At 36.7% G+C, this 13272-nt stretch overlaps 2 protein-coding genes across 2 annotated transcripts; both read left to right on the forward strand.

Annotated features, from left to right (window-relative positions):
* Positions 1-2230: 2230 nt before the first annotated feature.
* Positions 2231-4068, forward strand: LOC108206868 (cytochrome P450 71A9). Its single transcript, XM_017377294.2, has 2 exons — positions 2231-3190; positions 3293-4068. Exons 1-2 carry the CDS (start codon positions 2246-2248, stop codon positions 3905-3907), a joined length of 1560 nt encoding a protein of 519 aa, XP_017232783.1. The 5' UTR covers positions 2231-2245; the 3' UTR covers positions 3908-4068.
* A 6237-nt stretch (positions 4069-10305) lies between these two features.
* Positions 10306-12310, forward strand: LOC108206765 (cytochrome P450 71A9). The gene is made up of 2 exons (XM_017377165.2): positions 10306-11323; positions 11521-12310. The coding sequence occupies exons 1-2, from the start codon at positions 10427-10429 to the stop codon at positions 12136-12138; spliced, it is 1515 nt and encodes a 504-aa protein (XP_017232654.1). The 5' UTR covers positions 10306-10426; the 3' UTR covers positions 12139-12310.
* The last annotated feature ends 962 nt before the right edge of the window (positions 12311-13272 follow it).

A 13272-nucleotide genomic window follows, 5' to 3' on the forward strand; every position in this document is an offset into this window, starting at 1 on the left:
TAAAAATAAATAGTTGATAAATTTTTTAAAATCTGAAAATATTAGCAAAAATAGTAGAACTCGGAATCTTTCATTTGGATGTAATACCGTTCATATAAAATGTGCGAAACTCAATATATAATACTTTCAAAATTTCTACTAACGTTAGAGTGATATTTTTGATACAAATTTTTCCAATGAGTGTCTCATTTGAGTCAATTTGAGAATCAGTTACTTAATTGATATATTTGGACGAAACGAGTGACCTTGATATTTATCCCTTAAATTAACTTAAACTGAATAGGAGCAAGCAAATCAAGCATCTCAACCAAACCTCTTGTAGTCTGAAGCAAAACAAATCAACATGAAACAAAATGATAAAAGTAATTAAAATCGAAGACAAATTGAAGCCTAAATCGACTGAATTCTAGTTAACAAAAAATCCACGAAAGAAACCTGGTTTCGATTGAATCCCAAAATGATAGAAGAATCTCCCACTTTCAAGAGCAACTCAAATGAACAGAAATTGAATCGAAGTTTTAAGCCGAAAGCGAGCAGAGAGAACATGAACAGACAAAAGAGAGCTTCAATTCCCTTTTCTTTTATAAAGAAAGAGGGAGTGAGGAGAGCAAAGCCAGAGCATCTCTGAGCTGCCCATGGCTAATTATAATATTTGCATGTTTGGCTGAGTTTAAAATAAGTGTTTGAAAATAAAAAAATATGCTTTAAAGTAAAAAAGTGAATAATAAATTAGAAGCAAATTAAACCTTACAAGGGGTCGTTTGGTTGGGGATTTTCTGGTATCAGGTATGAGTTTTTTTCATTCCAAACTCATATCTGGTGTTTGGTTGAAAATTTTCTTTTATCAACCCCATTCCTCAAACCCACAACGTAAGAGATTTTCATACCCAAGGGGAAGTGGGTATGAAACATGGATTTCTGGAATCAAATTCCTTTTCTTTTATTTCATTACTATTTATATCATTTCATATAAATTATTAATACAAAATGAAATTAATGACTCAAAAATGTATATAAATATTAATTTAATGATATTTTAAATTAATTACAACTAATAACTAATAAATATTATAATTCAATCATATTTATTCCACCACTCAACCAAACACCTGATATCAGAAATGATACCTCAAACCCATACCATCTCACCCCGATTCCTCATTCCAACCCCATACCCCTCTCCAACCAAACGACCTCTAAACGATTAAAGTGTTTGGAAATCAGAAAAGAAGTAAAACGAATAAAGGAAAAATTAGCATTCTCAATTTTTTATAAATATTTCGACGAATAAGTGTTTGTAACTTATAAACAGAGGCCAAACATCCCTTATATATTATACCTAAGAGATATAATATTGAAATAAATATAAAAATGTTATAATATATCATTAAATATCTTTATTTATATGTTATTTTGTTTTCTCTAATATAAAACAAAATTAGCAAATTTTGTTTAATTTTATATTTAAATAAATAAAAATTTAAATATGCATGATGATTATAGTTATCACCATTGCATCATTAATATTCAACAAAATTATAAGTCTTTAGCTAACAATTCTAAGTGTCTCTCTTGTATATGCTCTTAGAGTGGAAAAATTGACCCGTTTTATCTAAATATACTTGCATGCTTGTTCAAATAATTTAAATACCCGCCTTCTAGTTTTTGGATCCCGCATCTCTTGTTTAACAAATTGTTTATTACAAATTTCATAAAATATTATTTATTATTTATGAAAATATTAATTATTTGTTTATATATACAATATCATCCAATTTATTTATTTATTTATTTATTTTTCATTTAAAATAAAAATATTTATAATTACATTATATTTTTATAAAAAATATTTTCTCTTTTACATTTATTAAAATTATTTATTTTTAATTTTGAAATTTTCAAAACAAAGAAATACTTGCAGTCATACACATGATTCATTATACTCGTAAAATGTTTTTAAAATATAATATATTATTATATTTCAACATAAAAAATTAAATTTAAAGATTTATATTTTTTCAGAGTATCGGTAATTTTTATATATTTTTTAAAATGATTAAGTCTATTATTATGCTTTGGGGTGCTGTCTAATGCAATACTTTAAATCTTGCAAACATGTGTAATGCGACAGCGCACTCGGTCTAATTATAACGTTTGGCAGCCGACCCTCGATCAAGACCTGATATTTTAATTGCACGAGATCCACGCAGTGTCCCCATGCGTTACCGTATGTTTTCCTGTATAAATGAAGAGCAAAACTCTTGACACTGACGAGACAAAACACGCGCACACAATGATTTTCTCAAATCTCTTAATAGCCTTTCTTATCATTGCCATGCCACTGTTAATTATTCTTATCACAAACAAAAAACATCAACATAACAGACTGCCTCCGGGGCCTAAGAAGCTGCCACTCATTGGCAATCTTCATCAGCTTGGTGGACTTGCTCCTCATCGATCACTTCGACTTCTTTCAAGAGAACATGGCCCCCTCATGTTTCTACAGCTCGGCTCTGTTCCAACTCTTGTGGTCTCATCAGCCGCGATGGCCAGAGAAATTTTCAAGACCCATGACTCGGTTTTTTCTGGCCGGCCTGCCCTCTATGCCGCGAAAAAGATGGGTTACAAGTGCTCAACTATTTCTTTTGCTCCCTATGGAGACTACTGGAGGCAAGTACGAAAGATTGCACTTGTAGAGCTATTAAGTGCAAAGAGAGTTCAGTCTTTTAAAGCTCTTCGAGAACAAGAAGTGGCCAGTATGATTAAATCAGTCGCGGATTCTTCACCTAATCCTATTAATTTGAGCGAGCTGACGCTTTTGCAAGCGACTAATTTTGTGCTCAGGGTGGTATTTCGTATGAAGGGAAGTGATTATGGTGAAAACAACGCTAAGAGTGAGTTTGATGAAATATTTCATGAAACGCAACATTTATTAGGCATGGTGAATATTGCAGATTATTTTCCCTGGATGGGTTGGTTTAACAAGTTTAACGGTGTTGATGCAAGATTGGACAAGAATTTAAGAGATTTGGACAGGTTTTATGACAGGGCAATCCAGAAGCACCGCGAATGCCCACACAGGTCCGGACCTGATGAGCATGAAGATCTTGTTGATGTATTGCTCCGAATTCAGGCTGATCCAAAGCAAGATACTGGACTCACTGATGATCAGATCAAAGCTGTATTGACGGTAACTTTCCAACATCTCTTAAAACTTTTTATGTTTTCTTCCCTTAACAAATTAAGTTTTAAAGTGTTTATAAATGATTTACCGTTGGACTCTCCAATACAGGACATGTTTGTAGCTGGAACAGATACTTCTTCAGCAACATTAGTATGGATAATGACACTACTCATCAAAAATCCAACAGTAATGAGTAAAGCACAAGAAGAAGTGAGGCGTCTCGTCCAGGGAAAAGGGATGGTAGAAGAAAGCGATCTTCCAAAACTTGACTACTTAAAGATGATTATTAAAGAGACATTTAGACTCCAGCAGCCAGTCCCATTACTAATCCCACGAGAAACTACAGAAACATGCACTGTTGGAGGTTATGAAATTCCAGCCAAAACAAGGGTGTTTTTTAATGCTACCGCAATATCGATGGATCCCCAACTGTGGGAAGACCCGGAAGAGTTTAAACCAGAGAGATTCTTGAATAGCTCCATTGATTTCAGAGGCCAGCACTTTGAGTTAATACCATTTGGGGCAGGCCGGAGGAGTTGTCCAGGAACCAATTTTGCAGTGCTAATAATAGAGCTTGTGCTCGCTAATCTGTTGTTTAGCTTTAACTGGAGACTGCCTGATGGAATGAACGCTGAAGATATTGATATGGAAGAGACTATCGGCATTGCAGTCCATAAGAAGACTCCTCTTTGCCTTGTTGCTTCACCGTATGTGCATATATAGTTAACTAGTTCTTGTACTCAGAGGTGAGGCGTAGCATTTGACGCTGCTGGCAAATTATGATTGCATGATCTTACGTCCCCCCTACATGTATAAGGTTGTTTTTTCGTAATAAAGATTCAGTGAAAAGAACAGGTTTCATTTATATAAGAACAGGCTTAGCCGACCACCATGCGGTGTAATCGCATCAAACTGAATCAAACGCTATCAGGCTCAAACTCGAGCTCAAAATATAAAAACAAACAAATCATAATTTTTAGCCTCAAAATGTGGCTTGATATGTCCGGCCTACAACACATGACACCATATTGCTATTATAAACATGCAATACAAGCAAGAAACATGTTGGCAGTAGTGATGGGAAAAAGTGACCACAACGGCAACAACTAAGTGCGGAATTAATCTTCGTTGGACAATACTTATCCCTACTTGTATGAACCTTCGATGAAACACACAAGTAAAGCAACAATAAATAATAAACAAGACACCAAGAATTATACGTGGAAAACCCCCTCAATGAAAGGAGTAAAAACCACGGGACCGTAGTCCACCCAAACAATTCACTATGATAAATTATATGGGTAATACACCAAGTTCTTCTCTAGATAAAACTAGAGGAATACAATCACCTTCACACTCTTGGAATAACTCGTCAAGAAGTATGGAACCAAATAAGCAACAAAAGAACAAAGACCCACGGCTAGGTTCAGCCTCTCCACGGCTCTTTAGCTACTGCCCAGCCCCTCAAATACACCTCCGAATCCGATCTCCACCGTTCAGAATTTAGATATCGGTGTTAGGAAGATGCTGTCCGAAATTCAGGACGATCCGACCGTTGGAACTCCGGGAAACGCAAAAACAAGACAGGCAGCGCAACCAGAAAATTACCTACGAATTTTCACACAATATATCTCTTTTGCCTATTTTCTCTCTTGCTTATTTTCACAAATATCCTCCTATATTTATATATAGGGTTCCCTTTATTTTTATCTCCTTGTGGGCCAAAACAAGGGTAATCCTATTGGGCTTTTAATCTCATAGATAGAAACTAAAACCCAACAAATCTCCCCCTTTCTAACTATGAGAAAGAGTTCGCCATTCCGGCGATCGAACAACATACCTTTAGCTTCCCTTTAGCTAAAGACTTTGTCAACATATCAGAACCATTATCATCGGTGTGTACCTTTTCCACTTCAAACAACCCTTCTTCAAGAGCATCTCTAATCCAATGATACCTCATATCGATATGTTTCGTCCTTGCATGAAATGTTGGATGCTTAGCTATATCGATAGCTGCTTGATTATCACAAAGAACCACATAGCGTTGTTGCGGGAAGCCAAGCTCCTGCATCAACCGCTTTAACCACAACAACTCTTTACAAGCTTCAGTTGTTGCTACATACTCTGCCTCCCCCGTAGAAAGTGAAACACCCTTTTGCAACCTAGATTGCCATGAGACTGCTCCCCCTGCAAAAGTCATCAAATATCCAGAAGTGGATTTCAATGTATCCTTATCACCTGCCAAGTCAGAATCTGTATATCCAATAAGCACTGGTTTATCATTCCCAAATGTAAGACCCAATTTGGAAGTACCTCGAAGATATCGCATAATCCACTTAACTGCTTCCCAATGCTTCTTACCCGGATTTGTAAGATAACGACTGACAACCCCAACTGCAAAGGCTATATCAGGTCTCGTAGATACCATAGCATACATCAAACTTCCTACTGCTGAGGCATATGGAACTCCATCCATCTCTGCAATTTCTTCCTTCGTAGAAGGAGAATCCTTTTCAGTTAACTTAAAGTTGGTAGTAAGAGGAGAACTAACAACTTTAGCTTTATCCATGTTGAACCTGCAAAGCACCTTCTCAATATATTGCTCTTGTGATATATGCAACTTCTTGGCCACTCTATCTCGATGAATACGAATGCCAAGAATCTGTTTCGCTGGCCCCAAGTCCTTCATGGCAAAGGACTTACTCAACTGTTGCTTCAGTTGGGAAATTCTTTCAGTATTTTTGCCAACAATAAGCATGTCATCCACATAAAGCAATAATATGATAAAATCATCATCTGAAAATCTCTGAACAAAAACACAATGGTCAGAAATAGTCTTACGGTAGCCTTGCTTCTTCATAAATGACTCGAACTTTTTATACCATCGCCTTGGTGCTTGCTTCAAACCATATAGACTTTTTAGAAGTCTACAAACATACCCCTCTTTACCTTTAACCTGAAAACCTTCAGGCTGCTCCATATAGATTTCTTTGTCCAAGTCACCATGTAGAAAAGCTGTCTTGACATCCATTTGTTCAACCTCCAAATCAAGACTAGCTGCTAAACCAAGCACCGTACGAATTGATGTCATCTTAACAACGGGAGAAAAAATCTCATCAAAATCAATACCCTTTTTCTGACTGAATCCCTTGACGACCAACCTAGCTTTGTACCGTGGTTGTGAAGTATGCTCATCTTGCTTCACTCTGTAAACCCACCTGTTCTTCAAAGCTCGTTTTCCCTTAGGTAGCTTCACCAACTCAAAAGTATTATTCTCATACAAGGATTTCATCTCATCTTGCATGGCATAAACCCACTCCTTCTTGTGCTCATCTTCTATAGCTTCTGCATAAGATTCAGGTTCACCACTATCAGTCAATAGAACATACTCATCAGCAGAATACCTGTTGGAAGGATGACGATCTCTGTTAGACCGCCTGAGTGGAACGAATGGTGGAACATTTTGTACCGGTGACTCCTCATGGGCATCATCATCCATGTCACTATTTTCGGGAATATCAGTATTAGTGTCATGTTGGTCATTATCATGAGCATCGTCTCCAACCTGCGTGTCCACATGTCTTGGAGGAACTGGATCCAAATCAACCAGATCATTATTATGTTGAGGAACTGACTCTGCCTTTCCAACATCTTTCAAACTCTGATCTTCAACAAAGATAACATCTCGGCTTCTCACGATCTTCTTTGAAACTGGATCATAGAGCCTATAACCGAACTCATCTTGGCTATAACCAAGGAATATACACTCTTTAGTCTTCACATCTAGTTTAGACCTTTCATCTTTGGGAATATGCACAAAAGCCTTGCATCCAAAGACACGCAAGTGATCATAAGAAACATCTTTACCACTCCAAACTCTATCTGGAATATCAAACTGTAAAGGAACACAAGGTGAGAGATTTAACACATTTACCGCAGTATTCAGTGCCTCACCCCAGAAAGACATCGGCAACTCAGCATGTGAAAGTAAACATCTGACCCGCTCCACTAGTGTTCTGTTCATCCTCTCTGCCAAACCATTAAGCTGAGGTGTCTTTGGTGGAGTTTTTTGATGCCGAATACCCTGCTGTCTGCAATACACATCAAAGGGACCTGTATACTCCCCTCCATTATCTGTCCGGATACATTTCAGTTTCTTCCCAGTCTGTCTCTCAACTAAAGCCTGAAAATGCTTAAACACATCTAATACTTGATCTTTAGTCTTCAAGGTATAAACCCACAACTTCCTTGAATGATCATCGATGAATGTAACAAAATATAATGAACCACCATTGGTTCGGGTTTTCATGGGACCACAAACATCGGAATGCACCAAGTCAAGTATATGCTCTCTACGAGAGGGAGGACGACTCTTAAAAGAAACTCTATTTTGCTTGCCAGCAACACAGTGAGAACATCTTTTCAAATGTATATCAGTCAGACCAGATAGTACCTTTTTCTTCGACAGCATATTCATTCCTTTTTCAGTCATATGAGCAAGTCTCTTATGCCATAAATCGATCATATCAACATTCTCCACAGCGTTAACAATGCTGGTAGAGACTTTAGGTTGTGTCATATATAATTTCGGACACCTCTTTCCTCTTGCAACAATTAAGGAACCCCGAGTGAGCTTCCATTGACCATTACCAAAGCTGCTAACATACCCTTCATCATCAAGAAGGCCAGTCGAAATTAAATTCATTCGCATATCTGGAACATGCTTCACATCATGAAGAAATAACTCCATGCCCGTGTCAAACTTCAGACATACCTCACCGACGCCAACAACTTTTGATATGCCACTGTTACCCATTTTAACATCTCCAAAATCACCAGAAGTATAAGATGTAAAGAAGTCCCTTCGTGACGTAACATGACACGAAGCACCACTATCAATAGCCCAACTCAAATCATCTTGTGCAAGGTTAACAATGTCTCCATCACAACAGATCAGGTGCTCATCAGTAGTAGCAATCACCACAGAATTATCATTACTACTGTCAGTTTTCGTCTGATCGTTGTCTGAGCTCTTTTTATTTTCTCGCTTTAACTTTCTGCAGAACTTTTTCGTATGTCCCTTCTTACCACAATGATAGCACTCAACATTAGAATACTTACCTCTAGAACTACTCCGTTGATTACCTCTATTGGCTGGACCTCTGCTTTGAGCTCTCCCCTTCCTTTCGGTGACTAGGACTTCTGACTGTGAAGAGGAACCCTGTGACTTTCTTCTCATCTCTTCATTCAGAATACTGCTCTTAGCTAGTTCCATACTGATAATACCATCCGGAGCTGAGTTCGACAAAGACATCCTGAATGTCTCCCAAGAATCTGGTAAAGTACCCAAAAGACACAATCCCTGTATCTCATCTTCAAACTTGATACCCATTCCAGCAAGCTGATTCATAATTCCTTGGAATGCATTCAAGTGGTCAGAAATTGTAGTGCCATCTTGATATCGCAGAGACATCAACTGTTTAATCAAATACAACTTATTATTTCCCGTCTTTCGAGCATAGAGTTGCTCGAGCTTGTTCCACAAAGTACGCGCATGTGTCTCTCCACTAATATGGTTCAAAACATTATCATCCACCCATTGCCGTATATACCCACAAACCTGTCGATGCAAAATAGTCCATTCTTGCTCGGTTTTATTTGCAGGCTTCTCCGTAGTAAACACGGGAAGATAATATTCCTTCACATAAAGAAGATCCTCCATCTTCCCTTTCCAAACATGATAATTAGAACCATTCAAATTAACCATTCTACTCGTATTCGTTTCCATCGTTCAAACAAGTTCAAAAACAATAACCTCGCTCTGATACCAATCTGATGGGAAAAAGTGACCACAACGGCAACAACTAAGTGCGGAATTAATCTTCGTTGGACAATACTTATCCCTACTTGTATGAACCTTCGATGAAACACACAAGTAAAGCAACAATAAATAATAAACAAGACACCAAGAATTATACGTGGAAAACCCCCTCAATGAAAGGAGTAAAAACCACGGGACCGTAGTCCACCCAAACAATTCACTATGATAAATTATATGGGTAATACACCAAGTTCTTCTCTAGATAAAACTAGAGGAATACAATCACCTTCACACTCTTGGAATAACTCGTCAAGAAGTATGGAACCAAATAAGCAACAAAAGAACAAAGACCCACGGCTAGGTTCAGCCTCTCCACGGCTCTTTAGCTACTGCCCAGCCCCTCAAATACACCTCCGAATCCGATCTCCACCGTTCAGAATTTAGATATCGGTGTTAGGAAGATGCTGTCCGAAATTCAGGACGATCCGACCGTTGGAACTCCGGGAAACGCAAAAACAAGACAGGCAGCGCAACCAGAAAATTACCTACGAATTTTCACACAATATATCTCTTTTGCCTATTTTCTCTCTTGCTTATTTTCACAAATATCCTCCTATATTTATATATAGGGTTCCCTTTATTTTTATCTCCTTGTGGGCCAAAACAAGGGTAATCCTATTGGGCTTTTAATCTCATAGATAGAAACTAAAACCCAACAAGTAGTAATTAGAAGTTTTGTCCAAGTTGTATATGTTAGCACTCCATGTTAGAAAATGGAAAGTGTGAACCACAATGATATTATGTACTTGATGTCATTTCCAGAATTCAATGAGCGGAAGTTGTTCCTTATCATGAGAACTTAAACTTTTCATGTTTGGATCTAAAACATTTTGTTAGTGAAATCCATAAATAAATTGAGTTTAAGTTAGTAGCTTAAAATCGGTTATGTGAGTTTGTCTCATATTGAATTGGTAATGAGAGGTTGTGTGCTTTATATAGTATCATGTGTAAGAGTAGCGTACAACTACTAAGACATGTGGGTGTGCATGTTGTTATTGTGAGCCTTGAGCACACACCCAGGCGCCGTGGATCGGGTCGGCTAAAAGACGGTTTGGACGAATGTCTCCGTATCATGCGTATATGTGTAGAACAAAACAATGCTTGACAACAAATCAATCAATTATCGACTAATAAATACAATCACAATGAGTTTTCCAATTTTCTTGACAATAGCTTTTGCTTTTCTATATATGTAGAACAAAGCAAATCTTCAAGGCAAATCGATAAATTATCGACTAATAAACACAATCACAATGATTTTTCCAATTTTCTTGACAATAGCTTTTGCTTTTCTATATATGTAGAACAAAGCAAATCTTCAAGGCAAATCGATAAATTATCGACTAATAAACACAATCACAATGATTTTTTCAATTTTCTTGACAATCTTTCTGACCGTTGTCATCCCTTTGATGATGTTACCTATTATTATCATGAACAAGAACCGGAAACAAGGGAGACTACCTCCCGGGCCTAAAAAGCTTCCAGTGATCGGAAATCTTCATCAGCTAGGTCAATTCCCCCATCAATCACTCCGACGTCTTTCAAAAAAACATAGCCCTCTCATGTTTCTACAGCTCGGCTCTGTTCCAACTCTTCTAGTCTCATCAGCAGCAATAGCCAAAGAAATTTTCAAGACGAGTGACCTGGTTTTCTCTAGCCGCCCGGCTATGTTTGCTGCAAATAAGTTAGGCTACAAGGGCTCAACCATAACTTTTGCTCCCTATGGAGAGTACTGGAGGAAAATTAAGAAAATAGCACTTGTAGAGCTGTTGAATCCAAAGAGAGTTCAATCTTTTGAAGCTGTCCGGGGACAAGAAGTTGCTCTTATGATTAAAGCCATCGCAGAATCTTCTGATCAGGTTAATCTGAGTGCACTCATGCTTTTGCTAGCTAATAATGTTATTCTTAGAGTTGTATTTAGTATGAAGGGCAATAGTTATCGCGAAGAGAAAGTGAAGAGTGAGTTTGGGGAAATCCTTCATGAAGCACAGGATCTATTAGGTATGGTAAATATTGCCGATTATCTTCCATGGATGGGTTGGTATAACAAGCTGAACGGAGTTGAGGCAAGAGTGGAAAAGAATTTTAGTAAATTGGATAGTTTTATTGGCAAGGCAATCCAGGAGCACCGGGAGACCCCGAGGGGGTCTGGACCTGATAAGCCTGAAGATTTTATTGATGTATTGCTTCATGTTCAGACATACCGAAATCAAGAAATTCGACTCACTGATGATCAGATGAGAGCTGTTTTACTGGTAAATTTCTTAGATCCTCTAGATACATTGTTCATATCTTTTAACAAGTCTTATGATCCGCTTTTGAAAAAAATTCAAATTTATCTTCATGAATTTTAACATGTCAGAGTTTTTCAAGATTCGACTTGAAATATTAGAATTTTCGCATAGGGTAATTTCTTAATTGCTTATAAGTTTTGTTCATAAATTCAATACAGGACATATTTATAGTGGGAACAGATACTTCTTCTGCAACATTAGAATGGATAATGTCAGAACTTATGAAAAATCCATCAGTAATGAGAAAAGCACAAGAAGAAGTGAGAGGTGTTGTCGAGCAAAACAGAGTATTTGTACAAGAAAGCGATCTTCCAAAACTCAAGTATCTAAGGATGCTTGTAAAAGAGGCCTTAAGACTCCACCCGCCAGCCCCATTACTAGTCCCCCGGGAAACTACAGAAAAATGCACTATTGGTGGTTATGAAATTCCAGCTAAAACAAGGGTGTTCATTAACGCTGCTGCAATATCTACGGATCCCGAACTGTGGGATGATCCAGAGGAGTTCAAACCAGAGAGATTCTTGAATAGTTCGGTTGATTTCAGAGGCCAGCACTTTGAGTTGTTACCATTTTGGTCAGGCCGGAGGGGCTGTCCAGGTACTAATTTCGCGTTGCTAATAATAGAGCTTGCACTTGCTAATCTTTTGTTTAGCTTTGATTGGGAACTGCCTGGTGGAATGAATGCTGAAGATATCGATATGGAAGAGGCTGTGGGCATTACAGTCCATAAGAAAACTCCTCTTTACCTTGTTGCTTCATCATTTGTGTATACTTAACTTGTTATTTTACTCATAAGCGAAAAAATTCAGGACTCCTTTTAAGTAATCCCCCAAGGAAGAAAATAATCTGATGGGATCAGAAAGAGCAATTCGGTCAAGATAGTACAAACAAATGCAAAATATGCGCTACAAGCAAGAAAGTATGATATACTCGTTTCAAGAATTCTAATTCTTACATATGTGATACTCATTTTTCAAAAAATGTGTAATATTTTGGTTCTTCTCTGAAACTATGATATGATTTAGTTGCCAGATAAAAAAGATACACAAATCTTTATAGCTGCCTGAGGCCCTGAATTGATCCAAAATTAAATTTTCTTGTACGGAAAACATATGTTATATTTGGTACAAAATCCGGACCAACTTATTACCTTAAAAAAATAAATCTTATTTTAGCATTTTATTGATGACATATATAAATTATTTTGAGTTAGTATCAATTTAGAAATAATTATATATCTTATATTTTTTCAAATATAAATAATTTATAACTATATGTGTTTTGATTTATGAATATAAAATTAAATCATTTAACTTAAGATATCAATCACTTTTATACAAACATGTTATTTTTTAAAAATAATTACTCGAACGAAAAATACTAATCATTTTTAATTTTGTTAAAATTTTCGTAACATATTTTACTCACGTACAAAAATTAAAATGACTAGTTTTTGCTAACGGTCAACGGACGACGTAGCCCGCGGGACCCAACTGGATGTAACTATTGCATATATACACATGTTTATCTTACTAGCAGCACTTATCCTCTTGGTTGCATCACAAATACAATTCACAGGATTCACAACATTTATTGCTCCTTTACATCATTTAAAATAAAAGGAGTTTGGATAAACTTAAACTCTTTTCGTGTATAGTAGTTAGGAGCTTGCAGAATTTGAATTTAATCCAGGATATATATTAAAAAAATTTAGGACTATATTATGAAATTAAAAATAATACTAGCATGTAAAATTCAAATCAGTTAATGATAAATCTGATTTAAGGTAAGCTTCACTTTCCGCTTGACTTGAATTTAAAGCAACTTCTTAAAGTGGAGTTCAGCCTATCCACTTGTTTAACTAAACTGCTTTGTAAATTGTAATTATCAATCCTTTTCAATAAGAGTTA

The sequence above is a fragment of the Daucus carota genome, chromosome 2 (assembly GCF_001625215.2).
Source record: "Daucus carota subsp. sativus chromosome 2, DH1 v3.0, whole genome shotgun sequence".
Taxonomy (NCBI): Eukaryota; Viridiplantae; Streptophyta; class Magnoliopsida; order Apiales; family Apiaceae; genus Daucus; species Daucus carota.